We start from the raw sequence: 27,894 nt of genomic DNA, 5'->3' as shown, positions 1-27,894 counted from the left end.
TTGGCTTTTAAAAAGCCAAATCTGGCAACAGAGCCGCAAACACACAGAAAGATTTATGAATTGACAAGGCCTGTAGCTCTGACACACGTCTGGCGGTAGTGACAGCCACCAGGATGGCTAGCTTGAAGGAAAGCATTTTGAGAGAGATTGATTTGATAGGTTTGAACGGTGTCTGCTGTAGAGCCCTGAGAACGGTGTGTAAGTCCCAAGAGGGAAAACAGTGAGATGTCGGAGGTGACAGCAGCATCACTCCACGGAGGAAACACTTGAGGAGAGGATGGACAAGCAAGGACCTACGAGAGGTGCTGGCAATCAAGCCGATCAGTGAGGCCACTTGTCTCTTCAATGTGTTGGGCTTGAGCCCCTTATCCAGACCCTCCTGGAGAAACTGTAGAAGGTGAGTCATAGAGGCCGTGCCCTTCTTGACATGATGGTGGGAGGACCAGCGCAGGAAGGCTCTCCATGTGCATTGGTATATTCTGTTAGTGGAGTCTCTGCGTGAGGTCAGGATAGTAGTGGTGACATTCTGGGGGAGCCCCTTCTCTGCTAGGATCCTCCGCTCAGTCTCCATGCGGCTAGCCAAAACCAACCTGGATCTGGGTGGTGTACTGGTCCCTGAGATAGGAAGTCAGGGAACACTGGGAGATGCCAGGTTTCCATGATACTGAGATGGAGGAGCTCGGCGAACCAGTGGTGACGAGGCCAGTGAGGTGCCACCAGTATCACCTCGGCCTTCAAGGTCCTGATGCATCTGAGGAAGCGCACTAGGAGAGGTATAGGTGGAAAGGCATAAAGGACCCCTAGAGGCCAGGTTGCGGACAGGGTGTCTGTGTAGGTCGTGCATGGAAACCTCGAGATGAACCTTGGAAGCTTTGCGTTGATGGGAGTTGCGAAGAGGTCGACCTCTGGGGTCTCCCACCTGCGTGCCAATTGATCAAAAATGTGGGGGTGAAGTGACCACTCACCCGGAAGGAGGTCCTCTCGGCTGAGCCAGTCTGCCAGAGAGTTGAGGTCACCTTTGACATGATGTGCTGTTATGGAGAGGAGGTGTTCCTCCGCCCACGAGAGTAGGAGGGTTGCCTCATGATGCCGTGATCTGGACTGGGTGCCCCCCTGTCTGTTCACAAAGGCCTTTGCCGTCATATTGTCTGTCTTCACGAGGACATCCTTTCCCTGGACTATGTCCTGGAAGCTGGAGAGCGCCAAACAAATGGCCCTCAGCTCCATCCAGTTGATGGAATGCTTCTGCTCCTCAGGAGACCATCGACCCTGAGCAGACTGTTGGAGACAGTGGGCTCCCCATCCCCTGGTGCTGGCATCCGTGGTTACTATCAGGCGAGGATAGTCCATGTATCGTTTGTCCTGCAGGATATTCTGGGGTGCCAGCCAACAGAGGAGGGAGTGACGTACCAGTGAAGGAAGGGTGAGCAGAACCGGCCTCTTTAGAGATATGGCTGTCTGGTGAGGCAGGAGAAACCACTGAAGGGTTCGAAGATGGAACCGGGCCCAGGGAACTGACTCGAGTGTGGCGACCATGAGGCCCAAGATTCTTGTGAGAGACATCAAGGGAGGGAGGGACATCAAGCATGGGAGTCCAGTGGCTGTCGGATTTCTGAAGTCAGGAGTAGAAATCTGTCGTGTGGGAGAAATAAACGATCCTGATGGGTGTCGATTATGACTCCGAGATGGCAAAGGCGATGTGCAGGGACCAGTTGGCTTTTTTGAACATTGATAATAAAGCCGTGGCGCCTCAGAGTGAGAAGGTCATCTAAGTACGCAAAGGCCCTGATCCCCCGCAGGCGAAGGTTCGCCAGGAGTGGGGCCAGGACCTTTGTGAATACCCTGGGGGCTGAGGACAGCCCGAAGGGGAGGGCTGTGTATTGATAATTGATGCCCGCATACTTGAATCTCAGGAGGGATCAGCTGTCTTGGTGGATCGGGATATGGAGGTAAGCCTCCTTCAGGTCCACTGATGAGAGAAGATCCCCATGATGTAGGGATTCCGTGATGGCTCTGAGCGTCTCAATCCGAAATCTGTTGTACCGCACCCACTTGTTTACAAATTTGAGGTGCAGCACCGCTCGGAATGAGCCATCCTGCTTTGGCACTGTGAAGAGAATAGAGTAAACGCCCCTCCCCACCTGGTCCTGAGGAACCCACTCCACGCTCCGATCTCCACGAGATGTTGAATTGCACAGGTCAGGTTTGAGCGTTTAGTAGAAGAGTTTGAGCGCAGGGTAGGTAGGAATCTCGGGGGAGGAGGGCCGTTTATTCTGTAGCTTCACTCGATCACACTGAGCACCCATTTGTCTGTCGTGGTCTGCTCTCAGGCATGCAGGAAGGCAAACTCCCAGGAGCACCTGGCCCGAGTCATAGCTGTTGCTTTGACTGTTTCGCCTGAGAGGAAGGCTGTCTATTTCCCGAGGTTCTGGAGAGGAAATGCTGCAGGTTTCAGGTTCCTCGCTGCGCCTTGAGGTCCTGATCCCGGGGCCTGTAAGAGGCGCGAAAGGGCCGAAAGGACTGGAAGGATCATCTGAATGCTGGCTTGTCCTGTTTGCGGGGTGCGGAAGGCATGGTCTTCCGTTTGTCAGCGGATTCTACAAGGACTTCTTGAAGGGCAGCCTTCCCGAAGAGTTTCTTGGCGTCGTAAGGTACTGCCGACAGGTTAGCCTTAGAGGTGGCGTCCGCTTGCCAGCTTTTTAGCCATAAATGCCTCCTTCCCATGACTGATGCGGCAGAAGCTCGAGAAGAGAATCTTATGGTGTCGAGAGTGGCATCCGCCACAAAGGCTTGGGCCTTCTGCAGCTTAACCAGCTGCTGCCTAAGGCGGGAAGGGTCCGTCTGGGAGTCAGCAAGGAGGTCACTGATCCAGAGGAGGCTGGCCCTGGTGGCCATGGATGCGGCAGCTGACGCCCTGGTAGCATAAGAAGAGTTGTCATGTACTTGCTTCAGGGCCATTTCTGTTTTCTTGTCAGACGGATCTTTGAGGGAGACTTCTCTATCATGAGGCAGCAGCGAATTAGAGACCAGCTGAGCCACTGGCTCGTCTGTATTTGGAGTTTTCAGGAGAGACGCTGGTTCCTGTTGAAGAGAGTAAAAACGCACCGCTGCCATGGGCTTGCGCACCAAGGCGGGTAAGGCTCATTCCTCCCTAATGCTTTCAATGAAACAGTCAGGCAAGGGGAGAAGCATGTCCTTAGGTTTTGCCTTGGGAAACACTAAGTCACCCTTTGAAGCGGGAGTAGAGTCAGGTTGGATCTTTGATAGCAAGCCTATAGTTGTGAGGATTTTAGTCATTAAAGGGTTAAAGTCCTCTGGGCGTTGAGAGACATGAGAGGGTTCAGGCCCTTCACACACACACACCCCTGACCATTCGCCATCCTCTTTATCTAAAGGGGTAGCTGGCATCTGCGCCTCTTCTCCTGAGTCCATCAGAACCTCCACCATGTGGGAGCCCCCGCCAGAGGCCATAGGTCTGGCATACTGCAATGGAAATGCGGGCTTGCGCTTTAAGGGGTCTGGATCCCCAGAATCCCAATCTGAGATTTCAGAGTGAGCGAGCCCTGGTGGCCTGAGGGGAGGAGGCCTTAGACTGTTTTGATGAAGCCTTAGTGTGCTTCCTTTTCTTTTTGGCTTTTTTGGGAGAGGGAGAGTAGGGACTAGACTCAAAGAACTCCTCAGAGGAAGAGTCCCTTTTCCTCTTTCTGGGTCGTTTTTTACGCTTTTGGGGGTGCAATTGCAAAAAAGTATCCACCTTAGCCATGGTGGATACTTTTTTGCAATTGCACCCCCAAAAGCGTAAAAAATGATCCAGAAAGAGGAAAAGGGACTCTTCCTCTGAAGAGTTCTCTGAGTCTAGTCCCTACTCTCCCTCTCCCAAAAAAGCCAAAAAGAAAAGGAAGCACACTAAGGCTTCATCAAAACAGTCTAAGGCAGGGGATGCAGCAAATGGAAACATTCGGTGAAAGTACCCCTCCCGCCACTGGGCAGAGCTCACCACATTTGCAAGAGTAGGTCCGAGAGGACCTCCGTCAGAGCAGCTGCGTTCTTGGCAGGCTTTTCGGGGCAGGCGCCCTCTTGGAGCGCCGGGGAAGGTGCCGCTTCCATGCTGGCCTCTGATGTCGCTCTCCTCTCCCTCTGCAGCGGCAGTGGATAAATCACCAGGCACCCTGCTGCTGCGTTGCTCCGCAGAACCCGGGGAGGAAAGGGCTCCGCCGTCTCGCCCGGGCTGGAGGAGGTCTGCTGAGCCGCTGTGGGGCACGTCCCAGTGCCCGAGGGTGGGAGACGTGCTGTGGCTGAGGCCGGCTCCCCTTAGGCCGGCACTCCGGCAGCTCGTGGGGGCAGTGGTGGAAGGGACGAACCAAGCGCTCTAGTGCCCTTTGGAAAGTCCCTCTTCGGCTTCCCCGCAGGAACGCAAATATGCAAAGATGTTCCTGGTAGCTCCATACAGGGGTGGGGGAGAGGATGGGGAAGTGGGGAGACAAATGAAGGAAGCATGATCTTTTTCTTTCTTTCTTTCTTTTGCAGGAGAGGTAAGCAGAAGGAAAACAAGCAGCAGTGGGTACAGGAAAATAGCAAGGTAGAAAGCTGCGGAAGGAAAAGGCTAGAATTCACGGAGAGAGAGAAAAGCCTGCCTGGAGCTACGCAGGACTGAAAAAAAACTGGGCGGGGTCATCCTCCTCAGCCCGGGTCTTTCTTCAACTAATTTACTGTCCCTGGAGCACGTGATGAGGATAACCCGTAGAGATGGCCTTGACCCCAGCAACTGAGAATACCTTCGGCACTACTGCAGAAAAGAGGTTTAGAAATTGGGGGACCCTTTCTGCTAGGAAAAAAATCAAGATGTATACATAAATTTGTGTATATAAAAATGTGTGTGTACTTCTGGATCATTAGAAGTTCCAAAGATATCATGATGCACTGATATTTGCTTTCAAATGTAATAGACCCTACTGTGAATTAAATGAATAAAGCAAGGAATGTTATAAGGAGAGGCCACAACACTCAGTAGTCCCACATTCAAAGACATTACATACCACTCTGTTGAGTTCTGGGCTGTCAGGATTGTTGTCTTGGAAATATTCTACAGCCTTCTGGATTTTAGCCATGCAGCCCAAATATTCTTCCAGTCTCCCCGTAGGGCTGCAATAAAAAGTACAGCTGGTTCAGGGACAAAGTTATATGTGTATAGTCAACTGCTTATCATGAAATCACAGTAAAGCGGACCACTATTTTCCTAAGAGATTAAAAAATAATTCTGTAATTTTTGGATTTTGGCAACAGACAGCTTGAGAAATCCTTCTCTCACTGATCTAGTTTAAGTACAAGGATGGCTGGCATATATTACAGATTATAGTTAGCAAATAAGCAGCCACTTGAACTGTGGTTTATCATGGCATGGGTAACTAATGGCTGTTGCTCATGTTTCTCTTGCATTTCTTTTCAAATGATGAACCACTTAGGAACAGGGAACCATTTTCGTATTCATTTTGCTATGTAAATTGCCTTGAGAACTTTATGTTGAAAAACCGTTTATAAACAATAACAACAACAACAACACAAAGACTAAAGAGCTACATTCATCTCAATACCACTAGAAAGGAGCGTTGGTTTCACTTACCGTGAAGGCTTCTTCTGGTTCTTGTTGCCATGGACATCTCATGGGTTATCCCTTTCCACCAGCTCTGAGACAGGACAGATACTCTGATTGGAAAAAACAGATAACGGCACGCCCACTCGGGGCTGTTGCGTATAACCCCACCCCAGTTCTTTCGTTCAAATTGAGCTGTGAAAAGGATAATTATCCACATGTAAATAACAACCAACTAACATAGAAACTTCAGATAACCGGAACAGGTGAAACGGACCTATATCCGATAAGCATGAGCATTGACATTGACAAGAAACAAGAAACCAGCAAGGAATTAGGTCTATTGAAACAGAAAAAGAAGCACTCCCTAGTAATATCTCAATATCCGACAGGAACAGGCAGGACGCGCCTACTGGGTGGGTCGAGATGTCTCTGGCAACAAGAACCAGAAGAAGCCTTCACAGTAAGTGAAACCAACGCTCCTTTTTCGGTTCTTGCTGCCAGGGACATCTCATGGGACATACCACAGCTTTGGCCAACCTGGGCAGGAGCATACCTGCCTATTCCTGTGGGAGGACCTGTTGAAGGACCCTCCTACCAAAAGCCGCCTGGATGGTGGCGTGTGTATCCATCTTATAGTGTCTGGTAAACGTCGACTGAGCCGACCAGGTAGCCGCCCTGCAAATGTCTTGTACTGGTGCGTGGGAAGAGAAAGCTGCCGTGACCACTGCTGCCCTGGTGGAATGTACTGTGATTCGAGAAGGGGGCATTATGCGTTGTGTGTCGTAGGCCATAATAATACATTCCCTTATCCAGCGAGCAATCGAAACTGAAGATGTGGCGGCTCCCATAGAACGTGCATTGTATGATACAAACATAGTGTCTGTTTTGCATATAGATGCAGTCCTCTTAATGTACATCTTCAAACACCTACGCACGTCCAGTTTGTGCCATAGCCTCTCCCTTTCATGGGTAGAGTGAGGACAAAAGGAAGGAAGGTAAGTGTCCTGTGACGGATGGAAAACAGACAAAACCTTTGGACGAACAAGGGGGTCAGGAATAAGCCTTACCGCCTCTTTCTGAAAGATGCAAAAATATTTTCCAATTGATAAGGCCCTTATCTCTGAGACTCGTCTGGCCGAGGTTATCGCCACTAGGAAAGCCAATTTATAAGATAGGGTTTTCAGCGGGATGGTTGAGATTGGTTCAAAAGGAGGATGCTGGAGAGCCGTAAGGACCACATGTAGATCCCATGATGGAAATCTATGGACGACCGGGGGAGACATCAAGGTAGCCCCCCTGAGAAACCTTTTCAAATGAGGGTCGGACTGCGAGGAGGAAAGCGGACGCCCGGATAGAAGCCCTATTAAAGATGTCGCCTGGCGCTTCAAGGTGTTCGGCTTGAGGCCCTTCTCCAGACCATCCTGCAGGAACGGCAATAAGTACTTTAGGGTGGCAGTCCCCCTAGGAACGGAGTGACGGGAACACCAGCGTAGGAACGCGTGCCAGGTACTTTGGTAAATACGATTGGTTGACGGTCTACGCGAAGCCAAGATTGTCCGTAACACTGCTGGTGAGTAACCAAATCGACTCAGCAATCCCCGTTCAGTCTCCAGGCGGTCAGCCTTAACCAACCCGGATCTGGATGATGGACTGGTCCTTGATAGAGGAGATCACTGCTGACGGGGAGCTCCCAAGGGGGTGCTGTGGCCAGGTGTACCAGTTCCGGAAACCACGGCCGTCTGGGCCAGAACAGTGCGATGAGGATCACTCAGGCCCTCAAGAGGCAAATCCTCCTGAGTACCCTGGTCAGCAGGGGTGTTGGCGGGTATGCAAACAGGAGACCTCTTGGCCATGGACTTGACAGGGCATCCACTGCTGCTGCTCCCTTGGAGGGGAATCTGGACATGAACCACTTTAGTTGTGTTTTTTAGGGTTGCGAATAAGTCCATTATTGGACTGCCCATTCGCCTGGTGATCAGCTGGAATATCTTTGGATTGAGGCCCCATTCCCCCGGGTGGAGATCTTCTCTGCTGAGCCAGTCCGCTACCTGGTTCAGTTCACCCTTGAGATGATGTGCTGAGAGAGATTTGATGTTTGTCTCTGACCAGGAGAGGAGTAGCATCGCCTCCTGATGTAAGGACCGGGAACGGGTACCTCCTTGTCAGTTCACGTGGGCCTTTGCTGAGGTGTTGTCTGTACTTATGAGAACATGATGACCCCGGATTGTCGGTTGGAAAGCTTCCAGAGCTAAGCGAATGGCCCTGAGTTCCCTCCAATTTATGCTGTGTAGATTTGTCCCAGCGACCTTGAGCGGAGAGATGGAGGCAGTGTGCCCCCCAGCCCCTGTTGCTCATGTCCGTTGTCACCAACACCTTTGGAGGGTCCAGGAACTCCCTCCCTTGGAAGAGGTTGATCGGGTTCAACCACCAACGCAGTGACTTTAGGATTTGAACTGGAAGGTGCAGCCACAACTACTTCTTCCTCGCAATGGACTGTTGGTGCGGAAGCAGGAAACACTGAAGTGGGCGTAGGTGGAATCTTGCCCATGGGACTACTTCTATCGTTGCTACCATCAGGCCCAACAGCCTGGATAGGGACGTAAGCAGGTTTGATGGAGACGCCAATACTGTCTTTATTTCCTCCGTGATGGTGTTGAATCTGTCCCATGGAAGAAAAAGACGATCCTCTACTGTATTTATCACCACCCCGAGGTGGCAAAGATGGTGGCTTGGCCATAGCTGACTTTTTTGGTGATTTATGAGGAAGCCGTGATGTTCTAGCTCTGCTATTGTTAAGGCAAGGTCTTGATGAGCTTCCTGTAGACTGCTTGATTTCACGAGCAAATCATCTAAGTACGCAAAAAGCCGAACTCCCCGCAGACGTAAGTGCGCCACCAAGGGCGCTAGGACCTTGGTGAAAACCCTGGGTGCAGCAGACAGGCTGAAAGGCAATGCAGCATACTGATAGTGGTGCCCTGCGTACTTGAAGCGAAGTAGTTTTCTGCTTTCGGGATGAATGGGTACATGTAAATACACCTCCTTCAGGTCGATGGACGATGGTGGAGAAGGGCTTCCGAAATCGACCTTAAGGTTTCCATGCGGAAGCGTTGTTTCTTGACTGACTTGTTCAAGAATTTTAGGTCTAGGACCGCCCTTTTTGAGCCGTCTTTTTTGGGGATGGTGAATAGAACAGAATAAATACCCCCTCCCTCCTGGGAAGGGGTACTGGTTCCACCGCTCCGATCTCTAGGAGATGCCTGATGGCTTGTAACATCTCTGCATACTTTAGGTGAGATCGAGATCGGGGAGTGGATATGAACCTGTGGGGGGAAGGAGCATCCAATTCTATTCTGTAGCCTCCCTTTATTACTTATAGAACCCAGGAATCTGTTATGGAAGACTCCCAGGCGGGAAAAAATTGAGCTAGGCGCCCCCCCAACTGGACTGCTTGGCAGTCATTGCTGGGGTTTTTGTTTTGTTTGGGCGGGTTGTTGTCTAAAGCTACTTCTCCCTCTGTAGGGGAAGCATTGACGACCCCAAGACCCCCTTTGCTGTCTAGTATCCCTGTACCGGCCTCTAAAAGGCCGGAACCCCCGAAAGGGCTGGAACTGTTGTAAATGTTTCTTAAACGGATGCCTCTCTGGCTTGCGTACAGCTGTGGGCATGGTCTTGCACTTATCGCTTGACTCAACCAGAACGTCCTTTAGTGCTTCTTCCCCAAAAAGCTTAGTGGCGTCATAAGGGACAGCTGTGAGGTTGCTCTTTGAGGTGCTATCCACCACCCAGTTTTTTAACCACAGATGGCGTCTCCCTAAAACTGATGCTGCGGCCACCCGTGAAGAGTACCTGATGGAATCAAGGGTGGCATCAGCTATAAAAACCTGCACCTTTTGTATCTTGACCAGTTGCTGTCTTAACCTAACGTTTTCAGCTGGTGGATCATTTAGCAGCCCGTATAACCAAAGCAAGGAGGCTCTAGCCGCCATGGAGGCTGCTGCCGCTGCTCTGGTCACATGAGTCGAGTTATTGTGCGTGCGTTTAAACGCAGACTCGGCTTTCTTATCCGCCGGGTCTTTGAGAGTTACCTCACCATCTCTTGGCACCAAGGAATTTGAGACCAGCTGCGCGATGGGAGCGTCTGTACAGGGCGTTTTAAACAACTCTGTGACCTTCTGAAAAGAATAAAAACGGTTAGAAATAGCTGGAGGCTTCCTATTTGCCGTGGGAAGCTGCCACTCCTGTTTCACCACATCTGCAAATAATTCTGGAAAAGGCAAGAGAATGTCCTTTGGCATTGCCCTAGGAAAAACCCAGTCCCCTTTTTCATTTGTGGGTTCAGGGATAGTGGTCTGCTGAAGCCCTATAGTTTTTATAATCCTGGACATGAGAGGGTTGAAATCTTCCGCCATGAACAGCCTTTGAGACACAGATGTAGCATCATTGTCTTCTCCCCCTGACCAATCACCGTCTTTCCTATCTGGGCCCTCAGGGTCCTGTGGTAAGGAACCCATTCTAGTCCCGGTATCCTCCCCACCCGATATCAGGCTTTGTGGGGGATTTCTGCACGGATTCGCTAAAGGCCTAGGATTAAGAGGCCTAGGATCGCCGGAGTCTTGGTCAGACATATCAGAAGAGTGAGGAGCACTCCTATGTTGGGAGGCCTTTTTAACCTTGATATGTTTTGTTTTGGCCTTGGCCTTCTTAGGGGGTGGCGGGAGGAGTCACTAGAGGAAGCACTATCTGAAGGCGAAGGTTCCCACTTTCTCCGCTTATGGGATTTTCTGTCCTTTTTAACTGGTCTGACCTGATAGATGGTGTCTATAATGGCGTTTTTAAACCACGCCTGCCAGTCAGGAGGTACTGTTTTAGGAATAGTCACTGACACCACAGGAACAGACTGGCCCCAGTCTCCCCCACCATCCAAGAACTCCCCCATTACCTCCCTGGAGGAAGTTTTCTCGGTTGGTGGCCCCGTCGGGAGTTGGTCTTTTTTGGTTAAAATGGCCACTTCTGCCTCTTTTTGCGCCTTTCCCCCCGCCTCCGCCGCCATTTTGTCTTTTCTCCAATCGTGGGCCTCAGCTATGGCCCTTATTTTGGCCGAACAAGGAGGTGGATTAGCGAAGGGCTGCCTCGAAAAAACAATGCCCTGAGAGGGGAGGCCCTCGCTTTTGTCAGCTGCATGCCGGGCCGCTGAAGCACGAGTCTCGCGGCCCGAAGGCAGGAGACTCGCCGCGGACCCGGGAGCGAGTGGCGCGGGCGGCTCTAAGGCAGCCATCACCGTCGCTGCAGTGGTAAACTCCTCGGAGGCCACTATGGCCGTTCGCGGTTCAGGCTCACTCACCCCCGCAACGGCAGGGAACAGCAGAACGGGCGGCTGTAGAGGGGCCACTTGGTGCGATGCCAGAACGCCCGGAACACTAGCAGGCGACTGAAAAAGCGGCGGCGCGACGTGCAGTGGGGCCGCGGCTCCGAATGGCTTGGAACACGTTGGCCCGAAGCGACTTTGCCTCGTTCCCCTGGGGACTAGCACTATTTTCCCTCTGAAAGGAAGCTCCATGCAACGGGAGCGGAGAAGAGGGAGGGGGGACAGAGTGAAAGACGAAACCAGGGAACGCTGAGAAGATAAAGGTGGGGTTTTTTGGTTTTTTGTTTCTTTAAACAGGGAGAATAAGGATGACTAACATACGAAGTAGGACACGATAGGAACGACAGATAATAGAAGATTTAAGAGAAAGATCAGGAGTACGAACGGAGAGGAAAAAATCTGCTGCCAGAGCTAGGTGAGGACAGAAAGAACTGGGGCGGGGTTATCCACAACAGCCCCGAGTGGGCGTGCCGTTATCTGTTTTTTCCAATCAGAGTATCTGTCCTGTCTCGGAGCTGGTGGAAAGGGATAACCCATGAGATGTCCCTGGCAGCAAGAACCGAGAAAAATAATGGATTGACACTTTGCTTTGCACTAACCAAATGTCTTGATAATTTTATATGCACATTTTTATCCCACCTCTTCCTACATGTCAGGTGGCTAAACAATAATACTAGGCATATGAACAAAATCCAAACTGTGAAATCTACAACAGCCACTTAAGAATACAACTGTTTACTAAAACAGCAGACTGCTTAAAGTTTTCTATTAGACCCCCAATATAATATTTAGAAGCTGTGCCTTGCATTTTTGTCCAACAACTTAAAAGAAATGCATGTTGACACATTTCCTCAAGGAGCCAAGTTCAGGATGACCGTCAGTCTCAGGATAACCCTGCCAAAATTATTACTAATTTTGCTTCCCTAATCAAAGGCAATATATCCTTGTTCACCTCTACTGAATTTCTCTAACAAAACCACAATTCTCAAGACTAATTAGATTATTCAAGGTGGCAATATAGAGGAGGAGACACACACTGGAAGAAGAACAGACCTAAGACCTTGAGTGTCCTGGAAGTCAACTCACCCCTCTCTTATGATCTTCTCTGTGTCCTTTGCTACATGGTAGTAACTTATAACATGATCCAAGCAAAACAGTGTCTTCTCAACATTTTCCTGTAGGCGCTGAAGATTCTCAGTCTGCTTATGCACAGGGATAATTGAGTTCTCCAGCCTCATCAAACGGCTTTCAAAGGATGAAAGAATGGAAACCTAACCCAAAAAACCAGAAACATCCAATATATGATTGGCATCATTTCTTTTAGTATAGACTAGCCAACCCCGCACAGAGCATCTGTGCGCTCTTTGGGGCCTGCGGTTACCTCTTCCCCACCACCTTCTGCCCCAGTCTCCTCTCCTCCCCACTGCCACTTCTGCCCCCTCCCCTTTCTTTCCCCCCTCCTGGGGCTTGCCGGGCCCACCGCCGCCACTTGCCTCAGCGGCCGGGTCAGGGATATGCACGAATCACAATTCAAACAGCAATTCACAGCACAGCCCCAACACCTTTAAAAGGAAGGAGAACAGATCCATATCTGCTCCTCTGCTGCAGCTTCCTGTTTTGGTAGCACTCCCCCCGCAGCTGTCCTCACATGGCAGCAGCATGTGGAGGCACCTGGGGAGAGCGCTGCTGGCATGCAATGGAAGCTGGGGTGGGGGAGCACAGTGGCGAGCAGCAGAGGAGCAGTTATGGTCCTGCTTTCCTCCCTTTTAACAGGTACCAGGGCTGTGCTGCGAATCACTGTTTGAATCATGATTTGTGTATATCTCTAGTCCATATGCAACACAGAAAAGTGGTTTGTTCTTTGAGTGAATACAAGAACTTTCAATCTCCTTGCATAAGCAAAAGCAGAGGAGAGAATAAGTGCCTAATCCCACAACTCTTTGAGGCTCATTCTCATAGCAGGAAACCACGGTTTCCCATTAGGTCTGAACCCAGGCACTATGACGAAAGGTTAAGGCTGCAATACTATGGATCAAAAGTTCTATTGAACACAGTGGGACTTACTTCTGTGTAAACATGCATGAAATTGTGCAACAAAATACTTATAGTCTACTTTTTAAAAAGCACTTAAGTTATGTCAACTTACCATGTTTTTGGTGAGCTGGTCACTTTTTTCTAGGCTGTCTCTAATGAAAGACAATGTTTCTTCTTCCTGTTATTGCAGGAGGGGGAAAGAAACCCTCTGCATAAATGTTGTCTCTATATATTATATCATGAGATCTGGATACTGAGTTGAAGAAAAACATTAAAAAGCAGCTTTTTATCTAGACATTTTCTTGTAGTACTGTAAAGTGTTGTGACTATGGCATGAGATTTGCCAGATTAACTAGACATTTAAACCAATATTACTGGTAAAATTTATTTATTTATAAATGACTTCAAATATAATTTGAGGGATAAATGAAATACAGATTTTATATGAATTACTAGGAGCTTTTAACATAGATTTTATATATTTTATACAAATTACCAGGGGCTTGGTGAGGGTCAAGACACCGAAATTTGGATGGCAGGGTATAGGAAGAGAGAACAGGAGGATACATTGAAAGATACACTGAGTTTTAAATGACAAAATCAAGAGTTGGAGGGAAATACCATGATATCCCCACCCTAAGTTCCCAGGAGGTCTCTTAAGCCTTTGAGAAGATCTACTGGGCAGGGGCGTAGCAAGGTTGGAGTGGGCCCAGAGACAAGATTTTAAAATGGGCTCCCCCCTCACTGAAGCTCAGCTCATGAAGTAAAGAAATTTTTAATGAGGCTGAATAGTGGAAACAAAAAGCATAGTAAAATATCTATCCATCTATATCCCATGTGCCACAAGGTTTTGTAAATTGTGGACAATGCAAGTCATTTAATGGTACTAGAGGAAGACATGCTGTTCTGGTAGCTCCAGGTCTTAACACTCACATCAATTTCAGAGGATGAATACAAGTGAAGGAAGCCCGGGCGGGTGCGTGGCTGGGGGAGTCAGTCATGTGACTTGCCTATGGGGGGGGCAAGGCAGTGGGCCCCCAGACAACTGTCTCCCCTTGCCCTATTATAGTTATGCCCCTGCTACTGGGGAAGGAGAAGAGATTTTGTGAGTAAGCTCTATTCCTTTGGCCACTTTGTGTCACTTTAAGGGGGCATACAGCTATTTTGCTCCTGAGTGGCTCTTGGGATATGTTAAAGGATGTGTTGCAGCAAATTCTCAAGAATACCAAGGAGATGCATTGGATACTGTTTGTAGAACAGCAAATGCCATACAGAATAGTCTGATTAGAAATGTTCTAGAACCTGGGCCATCTTGACTGCAGAGAGAACTAAAGCGGACACAAGGAAACACTTTGGGTACTACAAAATCAGGACCACAAGCACAAGGCTCTCTTTTGGAAAGGGAGAGCCTCAGGACTCTAGAAAAGCATTCAAATAAGACACTCTAGAGCCCGGCTTGATCATACCGATCAGGATCTCTCACTCTTCAAAAACACTAAGAAAGGATTTCCCCCCACATGAGCCCCTAGGAACATTCCAGCAGGGCCTTCTGCACTTTAAGATCCCCACAAAATCGGCACCCAGGCAGGAACTTTTGTTGAGGGAGGAGTCTGCCTCTCTCGGAGACCAAAGAGATCAGAGGGTCTCAGCAAGATGCTGCAGCAGAGCTGCCATCCGCTGCCCCAGTCGTCTATGTTTAACTGCACCACCACCACCACCCCATGGGGGGGCGCTTAGCAGGTGAGGATTTCCCCATCACTTCCTGATCTTTATGCAAGGAAAAGCTTCACCTGCCAAGTGAGCCTGAGTGCCTCACCCAGGCTGCCCTTGAAAGGACTGGAGGAACAGGGCCATTAACATACAAATAAGGTAAAAGAGACACCACGGACGAGCATGCTCAGTCTAGTGAGACCCTCCGCAGGCAGGCTCTTTTCTCGGGGGTAGGGCGGGGATAACCGAGGCTAGGTTTTCTCCAGCTTGTGGTCTCTGACGCAGTGAAGGAGACAGGGGCGGCCCACAGTCGCTTGAGGGGAGCCCCCTCGGGTGCTCCAGAGGGTGCGGGGATGGCTACGTCGGAGAGCACCTGGGCCGGGAGGAAGGGAGACGGGCGGAGGACGAGGCTGGAGAGTGTCTTGGGGGTTTCTGAGAGAATAACGTCTCCCTCCCTCCAAGCCAGCCCCACCTGCTTAAGCTTCTCTTCTATTTCCCGCCTCCGGCCAGACGCCTCCTCGGTGGGAATCATCCTGACACCGGACAGTGCCCGACACACATACAAGGCCTCCAGCGCCGCCCTGCTCTGACCTGTCAACACTTCCCACCCTCATTTCCGCCTCCTTCCCCGCCCTCCCCGGCAGAGTATGCCGCCATCTTGAGAGTGGCAGCTGCCGATTTTTCTGCAGTACAGGACGACGAGGAGCCCTATTGAGAGGGTTGAGACTGGGGGAGGCTCACGCGAAGCAGAACAGGCATGCGCGCTTCTCACGCCGGCAACCTGCAAACGACGGCCATCTGCAAACGACGGCCATGTTGGGAGAGGCATCCAACGCCGCTGGGTTTAAACCCTTTGGGAGGTGATATCCTTCCCGCCAGAGGCTGGCGCTGACAACTAATCACTAGTCATGGGTACCCTGGCTGGTTTTCAGCCACGGAGATAGCGAAAGAAGTAAAGCACGTTTGGCTTCGTCTTAATATGGGTATGCTAATCAAAATGGACACGCCCGTCTTAATATTTATTTAATCAATCGACGAGGCTGGTTTAGGAGTATTCTCCAACGTAAATAACTTAAGAGGCTCACAAAGATTTATCTTGGAATTCTGTCTGGCCTTAGAGCTGTTTGTATAAATTAGCAAAGTGTTTTGCACGCTGGAAAGTGCTATGTTCCTTTATAATAGATGAAGTTAATATTACCTGGGGATCAGAGGTCAGAACTTTGCTCCTGCTTTCTGAATTTTGACACTTATTAAGGTTGCAGTAAGTTTTAAGCTATAGGAAAATAAAATTGCATCAAATGAGACAAGAAGCTTTCTAGTTTGTATGAAAATTTGATTCTTCAGTAATTCTCCAGAAAATTGTGTTTCTTCTACCTCTTAAAAATGAAGCTCAGTCATTTGACCTGCTTATTACCAGACTATGAGCCCCTAGTTCAGTCTTTAGTTTTAATTTTAGATGCTTAGTTTAAACTTTTAGACCTAGTTTTATTATTTACACATTAAAATTGCTTATTTATATATCAAATTCTGAAAAGTGTGACTCAAGGCTATAACTTGGGCTCTTTCAGTTCTTTGTGTTGCTTTAGCAGTCACAAGAGCCACCTTTCTGGACCAACAACTGAATCCTATGGACATTTATTTGGAATAAAGGCTGCAATCCTTAATATGCTGGCTAGAGCCAACAGACCCCATTCCGTTCAAAGGGACCGTACATGGTATGTCTGATTCCCTGCATGTTTTGTTGGAAATGACTTCTACTGAGTTCAGTGGGACTTACTCCCAAGTGTACATGCGAACATTTAAGCTCAGACTGTGTCACTCACCTGAAAAACTGCCCTCTGATCCAGATAAGTCTGTGTGAGCAAGAAGAGGAAGATAAATTAATTTGTGGTCTGAAATCTCACAGAAACCGTACACATACTACAAACATATGACCTTGATATATGTTGTATTTCTTGTATGGAACTTGCCACAGTACATTAGAAAGGTATAAATTACTATTGCACACTGTTAAGTTTGCTCTGTTCCAGGTATAACATGAGCAGTTCAAGGACCATTTGAATGCCAACATGTTGCCCAGATATAGCTGACTCACATGAAGCTAAGGAGCTGAACACTAATCTCTGCATGAGGAGATGGGCATAAGTCCCTAGACATTATATCTCATTTCAAGAGTTCACGTCTGCACACCATCCTAAAAAAGTATCCTCTTGACAATTCTCCTTCTGTAGTTGTTTTCTTGAGGCGTAGATACAAAGATGCATGGATGCTTTTGGAAGGGAAAAAAATGTAAATTATCTATAATTGTGGTTCTAAACACAGAATGAGGAAAAACATGACACAAAACTATCCCCATGAATACAAATGGGTGAAATAATATGACTAGTCAAATTCATAGTCCCTTTAAGCCAGTAAATCTTGAGTTTTACATAAGAAACGCATATCAAATAATTTTATAGTCATTATACAAATACAGCAGGAAACCATGACATGCAAATAACTGTTTGGTGGGGGGAGGAGGGAACCCCAACCAAACCTAGCCAACATGTCCTATCCACTAGATGTCCCTATGCACCAATCTTGACAGGTGAACAGTGAAGCTTGAATGCTTTGCTTGCTCTCAACCAATCTTCAGTCTTTACACTTAGGACATGTCATTTGTAATTTAATTGGGACATTCCTTTCAGGCAGGGGGCAAGCTATTCTTGATGCAACTCAGATAAAAGTAAATACTATGTCCTTAATCCACTTAGCAAACAGCAGTGTGTGCACACCGCAAAAATGTGTTGGAGAATGGGGAAATACACTACCTGGTAGGGAATTCATTGACTCTTTAGGCCAAAGACGTTACAGGCAGGAAGTACTTCCCATTTAGGCCTCTATTAAATAAATCAGTCATCCCCAAGCCAATTTTTTGTGCAACGTACTGTCCATTTAGTACAGTACATATTTTCAGTAGACAATCTTTGGCCACACAAAATATGTTAACAGCCATTTGCTGTATGTAGCATTTACCAAAGCTACGTTTAGGCCTGGTGTACACACGCAGTGGAATGCTGCCGTAAAGTTATACAGCGATAGTGTAGACTGTCACACTTGAAGCTGGAGGATCATATTTTGAATATTCCCCCACATAAGCAATAGTCTGCAAGTAGAAATGTAGTATATCTTGAAGGCAGGTTCTAATCCAATCCTCTCCCCTGATGCACTAGTTTGTTGTTGTTTTTTTGCAGGGAGCAGTTTACATGGAAAAGCATGCAAATATTATCTTCCACCTGTAATCTGAAGTGATACCAACCACTCTGCCTCCTCAAGATTCTCCTCCTATTTCACTACTTATATAGTCCAGGCCTTATTGTATCCGTATATATGGACTTGTCCAGATGGCAACATCTCCCATAGCTGACTTCATGGTGCAATATGGGGGGAGGTATAGCAAGAAAATGTACAAACTAGCACAGGGCCAACCCTGCCTCAATGGCAGATTTTGGGTGACATGAAAGTGTGGCAAGTTGTCTGTTATTTATCATATTTTGTGCTTGTAGATACTTTGATATGTGTACTTTTTAAAGCTCAGCACTAACGTTTCTTGAGTTTGAAACCCCTGGTAGGAATGTTGTGCAAGCCTGATGACATTTTTGGATTGTGCAACTTGCACTGGAAGACCCTGCCTCACTGCAGGAGGTTGGACTAAATTACATACATATGCCTGCCACACCTACCATTTCATAGGGTGTCTCATATGCAGTGGACCAGGCAGCTATACCCTCAATAGCTTGTGTATAAAAGAACATTTTGGCAAGGTGCAGCTTGTAACTGAGGAATAAGAATGAAAGCTGTACCTCTTTTATACTACCATTAAAGGCACATGAATATCATTCCCTTTCACATCTGAACAATCATATGATTTTGTGAAATCCATGGTAAGTATATCAGTTTTAGTTCTAGGTTAATGTTCAAGATGCCAGACTGGCATCTTAGAGTCATCTGACATTTCCTGCTTTTACATTTCTTTCAGTAAATGAAAACCAAAGATAAAGATAGCTACAGGTGAAACTCGGAAAATTAGAATATCGTGCAAAAGTCCATTAATTTCAGTAATGCAAATTAAAAGGTGAAACTGATATATGAGACAGACGCATTACATGCAAAGCGAGAGAAGTCAAGCCTTAATTTGTTATAATTGTGATGATCATGGCGTACAGCTCATGAAAACCCCAAATCCACAATCCCAGAAAATTAGAATATTACATGGAACCAAGAAGACAAGGATTGTAGAATAGAACAATATCGGACCTCTGAAAAGTATAAGCATGCATATGTATTCAATACTTGGTTTGGGCCCCTTTTGCAGCAATTACTGCCTCAATGCGGCATGGCATGGATGCTATCAGCCTGTGGCACTGATGAGGTGTTATGGAAGACCAGGATGCTTCGTTAGCGGCCTTCAGCTCTTCTGCATTGTTTGGTCTCATGTCTCTCATCCTTCTCTTGGCAATGCCCCATAGATTCTCTATGGGGTCAGGTCAGGCGAGTTTGCTGGCCAATCAAGCACAGTACACTGTATACTTTTCAGAGGTCCGATATTGTTCTATTCTACAATCCTTGTCTTCTTGGTTCCATGTAATATTCTAATTTTCTGGGATTGTGGATTTGGGGTTTTCATGAGCTGTACGCCATGATCATCACAATTATAACAAATTAAGGCTTGACTTCTCTCGCTTTGCATGTAATGCGTCTGTCTCATATATCAGTTTCACCTTTTAATTTGCATTACTGAAATTAATGGACTTTTGCACGATATTCTAATTTTCCGAGTTTCACCTGTATGTGGTGCACATTGGCATATCAACTTGAATGGGACTAAAGTAGCCTAACTGTGCACAGAACTGTAGCTTAAGAGACAACCAATTCACAAAAGAAGCTGCACCACTGATTAGAATAATATTGTGGCTTTGATATGGCTATCCCATTCTCTCTCAGGCAGAAATGGCAGTGAAATCCTATATGCAGTTTGGTCTGAGTAGAGTTCCTAGAGCCTGGAAGACACTTGCAACTATTAAAGACCACAGAACCCTGTCACTTTAGGGAGACATACAAACATAGCTCTGTTATCTTTTGCAGAGTCAGTTTCATGGTATAGATGACACCATTGTGTTAGCTCAAGCTCATCCCTCTTCTTTCAGGTAATTCTTAGAACAGAGAATGCTACATATTATGAGGATATTCTGTGAAGTAGTTTTTGCCATTATTTTTAAACCATTATTATGGTTAAAGCTTCTCAAAACCTCCAAGGTGTTGGAGATGCAGCTCCTGATGGCATCGGCTCTTAGCACTGGCACTAGGGGCATGGATAGCCAGGAAAGGTATTCCCCCTTTGACCAGGCTTTCTCTACTGTGATTCCCTAGACTGATAGTTTGAGATTTCATTCTCTCACCTGAAAGAGAGACTGACTTCTTCTCCCTTTCCCCACTTCTGTATGTAGCTAGCAGTGAGGCATGCTGGTCTCAATCTATCTCCCTGATGGATTTCATAAATAAACTACTTTATTGCAACTTTAACTCCATATCTCCAGACAATCTTAATTAGCAGTGCACTTAACTACCTGCGCACTTCTGCTGTAGCTGGGGCAGATAAAGAAATCTCCCCTCCTGAACTCTCTAACACAAGGAAGATGGAAAGTCTTTCTCTGATTTGCCTTTTTCAGATACTGGCTCTTCCTTCCTTTCCCTCTTCCTTGTCTCACAACCTAGGTTTGAAAGTTTGTTTCACAATTTTAGCTGGAATCATATTGTATTTTATGATGGCAAAAATGGCTCACTGTCTACAGAGAGAATATGGGATTTTACAACGCATACAATGCTCTCACTAATACAGGGTTTTTATTTGGTCCCCTTTGTGGAAATTTAGCCTCACATCTAAGACATTGATCACTCCACATACCCCTATGTCATGCTTAATTCACATGTTACATTGCATGCTACAATATTTGTAGTATCCATCTGTATGTAAACATCACCACATATGCGGTGCATCCATTTACCACGGACTCCTATCTTTTATAAATAATAGCAAGAACAACTTATATTGTGCAAGTATGAAGATCCTCTTGGCTAACACTTCATTGAGACTGGCCTTGCAGTCTCTGAGTGGCTGCCTGCTCTCTGCTATTGGATATGTGGGATCTACTGCTGCATATCCTCTGCTCCAGACTGGTTGTCTTTAGACTTTGCTGAGCACCCAACAGGATTCCAGTCTGGATGAAACTGGATATGTAACACAATTTGACTCCTCTTATACAGAGTTGACCATTGCATGTAGGGGTCATGCTTCTGTGGCAGAGTCTGTGTTTTGCATGCAGAAGGACCTAGAACCAATCACTGATAGCTCTTAGGGCTGGAAAAGACCCAGGTCTGAAATTTTCCCCAGACCGTGGCTCACTGCCAATTAGTATTGAGTGAAGTGAGGCAATAGTTTGGCCATTAGTAGCAGCTTCAAATGTTCATATTTCCTCCTGCAATGTTCTTCCCCTTGGCATGCTCACATAATTCATAGCTTCCGGGGCTATTCTCACACTGTTACTTGGTGAACATTGGTAACTCAGCAGAGCTGTTTTTTTATGTTGGCCCCTCCGCTCTATGATCTCTCCTAGAAAGTCCACTAGCCAATCCAGTTGCCCAACATTTAATTGGCCTCATCAAAATAACAGTTATGATGTACACCTCCCCCATCTATACTTTAACCCAGGGATTCCCAACAGGGGTACTAGTACCCCTAGGGGTATAGGAAAGGCTCCTGGGGGTACCCTTCTGCTTCCTGCTGCTGCAGCTGCACTATTTATTCCCCATCTGAGCACTGCCAGCTTGAAACCAATGGGTCCTCAGCGATATATCCATTGCAAAAAGAAAAGGAGAAGAGTTAAGACTCTCGTCCCCTGCTCCTGGTTGGCTGGCTACATGCTGAAGTTCAGTGTACCTCCCCTCAGCCTGACTGACAGGCTTTAGAAAATGAGCATGGAGTATTCCCACTGAAAATAATTAATTTCAATGGGAGTACTCATCAGTAACTTAGTCTGGATGTAAGCCAGTTATTAGAGTAGCCTGTCTCATAACATTTAAATTTGTGCACATGCGCATGTGCACACACACACAAACACTATATGGGCTACCTGAGCTGAAGGTTTCTGGCAGAAGGGGTACACTTGTTTAAAAAGGTTGGGAATCCTTGCATTATCTAATGCAGTCCCCATCTGTGATCAGACCATTTCATTCTGGATTGTCATTCAGTGCTTTTGTTTTGCTAGTTCTTTGACTAGGCAGAGTTCAGTTGGACACAGATTTTGAGGAAAGAGCCTGTTGCATCTCCATGCAACATTTTTTTCTGCCAGTTTTCAATCTCCTGAGAAAAACTTCCTGGTTACCATTTGACCACAAGCATCAGAGTGTTTGAACAGGGTGTAGACAAGCCTGGAATAGAGTGGGGGATGCAGGCTGTTTGGGTTGTACTACTTCCTTCTGGCCATAGCATTGCATCTATTGAGGAGAGCGAGGCAGGGCTGTTACATTAGAGAAGTGTGAGGAGGGGTCGTATTTCCTCCTTCATGAAGAAACATTCTGAAGAATAAAGGTGAAGAGCCGAATTCTTGCCAGACAGGAGCCCAGCAACAAAGTCACAGCTGGAGGAGGAGGAGAAAGAGAGTTAGAGGGGAGCGGAAATTAGCTGCCCCACTGCTGGCCTCTTTAAAACCACACAGAGCAGCTACTGAGCTTCTAGGGCAGAAAGGGGCCCACTATAAGCCTAATATCTAGCAAAATTGTTTTCAGAGAGTCATCCCGACTTAAAGCTTTCCTCCTATTTGTCATATCTCTATAGGACTGGAATGTTAAACAATACTACTGCTTCTAGGTAGTTTTGAAGTCAATTTGGTGGCTTCTGTATATCATTGAGTCTTATAGCATCCTAAAAGGGTTCAGTCATGCTTCAAATATCACACAAATTAGTGAGCATTTCACAATACTGTGCTGTTGCATCTTAACACAGCATAAATAAGAATGAGAGCAAAAGTGATCCAGCAGTCGTCACAGCAGTAGACAGGCTTGGATTAATCTTGAAACACTGTAACTTGTGTCCCAAGAAGGGATGTAGTTACACTGGGATCCTTGCTGGAGCATAGTTATCCCGTTGATAAGGATGCATACTGTGTCTTGTACTGAATTCCCTTACTCTTATATGCAACTCAGAAAGAAGAGAGACATTAATTAAGAACATTTCCTCCCCACAGTAGCCACAGGACAAAGTGGAATACTGATAGCTGGCAAAGATGAGGAGCAAAATATTGATGGAAACAGAAGATTTTTAAAGGGTAAGATGGAATTCAGTTATTATTTGTTATGCAGGGTTTGGCATCAGGAATTGGCATGGTCATATACCTCCCAAGGCCTACACCTGAGCAGAGGGCCAACCCACTGGATTTCCTCCACAGGCTCTGCTCTTCCTCACTGTTATGGCCCACTCTGTTGCCCTCTCCCTCTGGTCCTAGGAGAGAATGAGCAGCAAACAAGTGATCAGTGATGGGAAAGAAGAGAAGCAGCTGCTGCTGCTGCTTCTTGTTTAGTTTCCTGCCTTATCCCCCTGTGTGGTGGTGGGGCTGAACCCAATCTCTTCCATCGCTCAGACCAAGAGGGTGAACCAAACACTCTCTTGGCCTGGATGACTTGTTCTGTCCTGCTTGTTCTCCTACCAGAGCTACACCTAGGTAATTTTGGAGCCTGGACCTAAAGGCCTTAGGAGCCCCCACCCACTGCAAGTTAAGCATCCTTTTTTAACACGTAGACTCTTGAGGGCACAAACCACACCACCCAAGACAGACTAAAGATGATTTGGGGGATCCCCAGGGGGTGTAGAGGCCTTGGACTTCGGCCCTGAAGTCCAGGGGTAAGAGCATCTCTGTCTTCTACTCTCTCCCAATGGAGCAGGCCAGCAAGCAAGCAAGCTGTCATGATTGCTCAGAGGAAGGCAGCCATTATAGGATAAGACTGCTTTATTGTGTAACAGGAAAAGACAAGTTCTACAAAGGTACAGGCAGGAAGAAAGAAGGGACTCTGCCTCCAATTAAGATCACCACTAGCAAATGCTAGTGCCACAAACTATTACAAAATTACAGAAAAATTTCCACACACAAGCAATGGCATCAGTATATAGGAAGCAGCAGCCATTTCCCTCTGGGCAGTGGTGGGGACTGGAAATAGCCTAAGATCCAATAACCATCACTACTCAGAGAGCAAGGCAATGAGCAGCCACCAGGTATGGCTCCTCTTTGCTGTGGCTGTTGCCTACTCTCTTGCCCATCCTTTCCCTCTGGGCAATGAAGTAAGGGAACTGAGCTAGAAAGGAGAGGGTGGGGGGTAGCGCAAGGAAGAAGTAGGTCCACTAAGGGAGTTTTCCCGAAAGAGCACCACAAAACCTAGAACCATGATTTCATCTGTGTGAGGTCATCTGGATGGTAGCAGAAGTTACCATGTAGCTGATCAACCAGAGACCCATGAATACAGTTCAGAATATGGGTCTGTAAATGGAGCCCATGTGTGTCATCTTCTCTGGGCCTGCCTAAGAGAAGGCACTCTTATAGGCCTTACTGCTCTTATCCCTCATTGCTTCTACATGGCCAGAATGGCTCCTTTACCAGAAGATATAACAGGGCATGAGGTCCTTTGTGGTTGGGCTGTCTCTCCATCATCACAATAATCAAGACTTTTTAAACTGTAAATTTTATCCATGACAATAGAGAGTTGGTGGTATTTGGCAGTGAGGAACTTCCAGACTGAGCCCTAAATGTGCATATGACCAGAATTTGTAATTATTAGTGTTGAGACAGACTTTGAATCCAAATTTGGGATGAGGATAGGCTCAGGCACTAGATCTAATGCATCTTCTGTCCCACTGTGTCAATCTCAGATCAGATGCCACTGGAATCCAAGCCATCCCAAAATGGAGCCCTACCTGCCCTTGTATGTGTGATAGCGCTCAGGCTTTCATACCTCAGCTCCCATTGCACCCAGAGCCCTACACATACATGGATGGGAGGAGCCATCTTTTCCTTCCTTTCTGCCTTCAGTAAGCAGCCAAAGTGGTAAAGGTAAAGTGTGTCGTCCAGTCGGTTTCGACTCCTGGCGACCACAGAGCCCTGTGGTTGTCTTTGGTAGAACATAGGAGGGATTTATCATTGCCTCCTCCCATGCAGTATGAGATGATGCCTTTCAGCATCTTCCTATATCGCTGCTGCTCGATATGGGTGTTTCCCATAGTCTGGGAAACATACCAGCGGGGATTCGAACCGGCAACCTCTGGCTTGCTAATCAAGTCATTTCCCCACTGTGCCATTAGGTGGCTTGAGCCAAAGTGGTGGGGAGGGTCTATTTGTGCTGAAAGGAACTTTGGGTTAAATAGGCTCCATCACCCTCCCAACATTCTCTCAAATCAGAAGCACAATGGAACCTAGAGGACTTCAATTCATAACCAACCCTTCCAAAGCCTGTATTAATTTCAGGCATTCAAGAGATGTTGGTGGGGCCCATCTGTCATTAATAATGGCTTAAGCAGTGTGTGCCATGTAAAAATTGACTGGAACGGTTTGCAAAAAAATATGCAAAAGAGCATTACAAAGTGCAGAGGTGACCAGATGAAAGAGAGGATAGTATCCCTGTACATGATTGCATAGAAGACGTAATGTTGACAGGTGCAAGTTTTCTCGCTTCCCCTCTCTACCTGCAGCATTATAACTTGCTCTTTAACTCTGCCTCTGCTCTTTGACTGCAGCAGTAATGGATACATGCATGTATCCAGAAAAAGTGACCTGCTGCATTGCGGACCTGGATTGCTTGATTCGAAGGGCTCTAGTCAAACATTACAGGTTGCTTCACCAAATTTGGTTTTGAGAGGGAATGAGAGAATTAGGAGCTTGTCAGTGTCATTTTATATTGAGTCACCAGACAACATTAAGGAGGGACCAAAGAGTAGTCCATATTGTTTCAGGGAGCCAAGGAAAGGCATGTCTGATGCATATCTAGTAAGGTGTGCTGGCTCCTTATGCAATGGATCCTCATGCAAGGAGCAGAGGTTTTATATACTGCAATGAGACTTGAGATATAAGCGCAAATGTATTTGCGTGCCAGCACATTAGAACAGGAACTGTGGAGCCCGATTGTCCGTACTCTTTAGCTAAAGGTATTGTGTACAAGAAAAGAGAATGAATATTGTTGGACAGTTTACTGAGCAAAGTTAGTTGTGATATTTTGTTAGTTTACGGAAGATGCTGCATTGAAACTGGGACTGTGTGATAGGCCCCCAAGGTTCATGCTTTGTCAATTGACAAGGGGCCATTATGGCCGACTCATTCACTTTGATCTTATTGTGTGGGTAAAAATAGTCACGCTCATTTGATCTTCACATTTAGGGTCAATTTCTGCTGCAAGATGAAATAACTAGGCTTGCAAGATTTCATCAAGTTAATTAGTAGATTCATCAACTAAAGCTATAATCACAGATTAATTATTTTTCTTGATTAATTGATGAGATTGAGATTGATGGGCACACAACTGTGCAGTTTACACAGACATGTCAGCTCACTCTGCCTTATGCCAAATTTAGCAAAACAAATGAAAAATGGCTTTTCCTCCTGGTTTGTCTCCAAAACTAGTAGTTATCTTGTATTTCAGGGTGCAACTACAGTGGCCGGCATCTGTAACTGACAATGTTCCACTGAAATCAATGTGAATATATATATTTAAAATCTGAGTCTTCCATTATACTGATGGAATCTGAATAGGCAGCATCCTATGCTCCAGGGAAGATGACCAACACAGCATTTCTGTGACCACCTTGCAGAGAACCAACCATGAAAGAGACAACTCAATTAAACCATCAATTAAGTGTGTGGCAGCTGTGAAAAAGACTAATTACATGCTAGAGAGTATAAGGAAAGAGACTGAAAATAAAATTACCAGTATTGTAATGCCCTTATTTAAATGTTGCCCAGAGTCTACTATGTTTCTTATTAGAGCCATAGCTAGATTTTTAGTACAGTCACATGCCTATTTTTAATATTTTAAATCATTTTATGTTAGTAATATATTTTAGCATCTTTTATATTTCTTATTGTATATTTTAAATCATCTTATGATAGTCTTAGAGTATAAAATTTATTGTTACTTAGGTTTTATAATTTACTTTATGCTGGCCTGTAATAAAGATTGATTGATTGATTGAATGTCCTTATTTGGTGAGGTCATATTTGTAATAGTGTACAGTTCTGGTTGCCCCATCTCAAAAAGGATATTGTAGAGCCAGGGAATGTACAGAAAAGGCCAACCAAAGTAATCAGGGGGCTGTAGTTCCTTTTCTGTTAAGTAAGGTTATCACATTTGGAGCAATTTTTTAGTTTCTCCTCTCCCACTATAATACTAAGACTTGACGGAGGGCTATAGGCCACCTCCAGCCTCAGAGGCAGGATGCCTCTGAATACCAGTTCCAGGGGAGTAACAGCAGGAGAGAGGGCATGCCCTCAACTCCTGCTTGTAGGCTCCCAGTGGCATCTGATGGGCCACTGTGTGAAACAGGATGCTGACCTAGATGGGTTTTGGGCCTGAACTGACAGGGCTGTTCTCAGGGGCGGAGCCACCATTAGGCCAATGGATTCAAAGAACTCGGGCCGCACCCAATCAGGGGCCACACCTCGCAGCCCCGACATGCCCCCCACTTCTGACGTCAGACGTGGGTGTGCTGGTTTAGCTCCCGAGCAGGGGCTGCGCGACCGCTTCGGGAGCGAAACTAAAGCAGCCAGGATCAGCTCTTCCCTGCTAAGGCAGGGAAGAGCCACTTCTTGCTGGGCTGCGAATGCAGCATCAGCCTGAATAGCTCCTGAAGGGGCTGCGCGGCCTCTTTGGGAGTTGAACTCCAACTCCCGAACATAGCCTCAAGGCTCCGTTTGGGAGCCAGACCACGCCCCCCATGTCTGATGTCAGATGCGGGGTCAGTGGGGCCACTGCCATGGCCACACACGGGCCGCCGGCGGTCAGGCTCTGCACCTGGCTTTTCTTATGAGGTCACCCAGTGGAAGTTGATTGACAGTATGGATTCAGGACAAACAGGAGGAAATACTTCTCCACACAGTGCATGATAAACTGCTATGGGATG

General features: G+C 46.9%; 1 protein-coding gene and 2 long non-coding RNA genes across 30 annotated transcripts in view; 2 read left to right on the top strand and 1 right to left on the bottom strand.

The window, feature by feature from the left end:
• The window catches only part of EXOC7 (exocyst complex component 7), an 83,962-nt gene extending 68,656 nt beyond the window's left edge, over positions 1–15,306 (bottom strand). For all 21 annotated transcript variants that reach the window (XM_053295242.1, XM_053295246.1, XM_053295245.1 and 18 more), the window contains exons 1-4: positions 15,175–15,306; positions 13,105–13,170; positions 12,045–12,229; positions 5,037–5,142 (exon numbers count right to left, since the gene is read on the bottom strand). In XM_053295242.1, the coding sequence (XP_053151217.1) occupies positions 5,037–5,142; positions 12,045–12,229; positions 13,105–13,170; positions 15,175–15,234 (417 nt within the window). In that variant the 5' untranslated portion in view covers positions 15,235–15,306. The remainder of the gene's footprint in view (positions 1–5,036; positions 5,143–12,044; positions 12,230–13,104; positions 13,171–15,174) is intronic.
• Positions 187–4,863, top strand: LOC128344656 (uncharacterized). 2 transcript variants are annotated; one of them, XR_008315974.1, is made up of 3 exons: positions 187–397; positions 2,976–3,134; positions 4,528–4,863. It is a non-coding gene; the product is annotated as an uncharacterized LOC128344656 (long non-coding RNA). The 2 variants fall into 2 exon arrangements; XR_008315975.1 differs by lacking the exon at positions 187–397 and adding an exon at positions 2,515–2,651.
• On the top strand, positions 14,417–26,972 carry LOC128344655 (uncharacterized). Of its 7 annotated transcripts, XR_008315972.1 has the most exons (6): positions 14,726–14,861; positions 16,289–16,417; positions 17,936–18,625; positions 19,686–19,888; positions 22,985–23,065; positions 26,418–26,972. It is a non-coding gene; the product is annotated as an uncharacterized LOC128344655 (long non-coding RNA). The 7 variants fall into 7 exon arrangements; XR_008315971.1 differs by having other exon boundaries at positions 14,417–14,861; positions 16,292–16,417; positions 19,686–23,065; XR_008315973.1 differs by having other exon boundaries at positions 14,417–14,861; positions 19,827–23,065.
• Positions 26,973–27,894: the final 922 nt, after the last annotated feature.

This window comes from Hemicordylus capensis, chromosome 2 (assembly GCF_027244095.1).
Source record: "Hemicordylus capensis ecotype Gifberg chromosome 2, rHemCap1.1.pri, whole genome shotgun sequence".
Taxonomy (NCBI): domain Eukaryota; kingdom Metazoa; phylum Chordata; class Lepidosauria; order Squamata; family Cordylidae; genus Hemicordylus; species Hemicordylus capensis.
The sequence above is the reverse complement of the archived record's forward strand: the minus strand, read 5'-3'. Positions and strand labels throughout refer to the sequence as shown.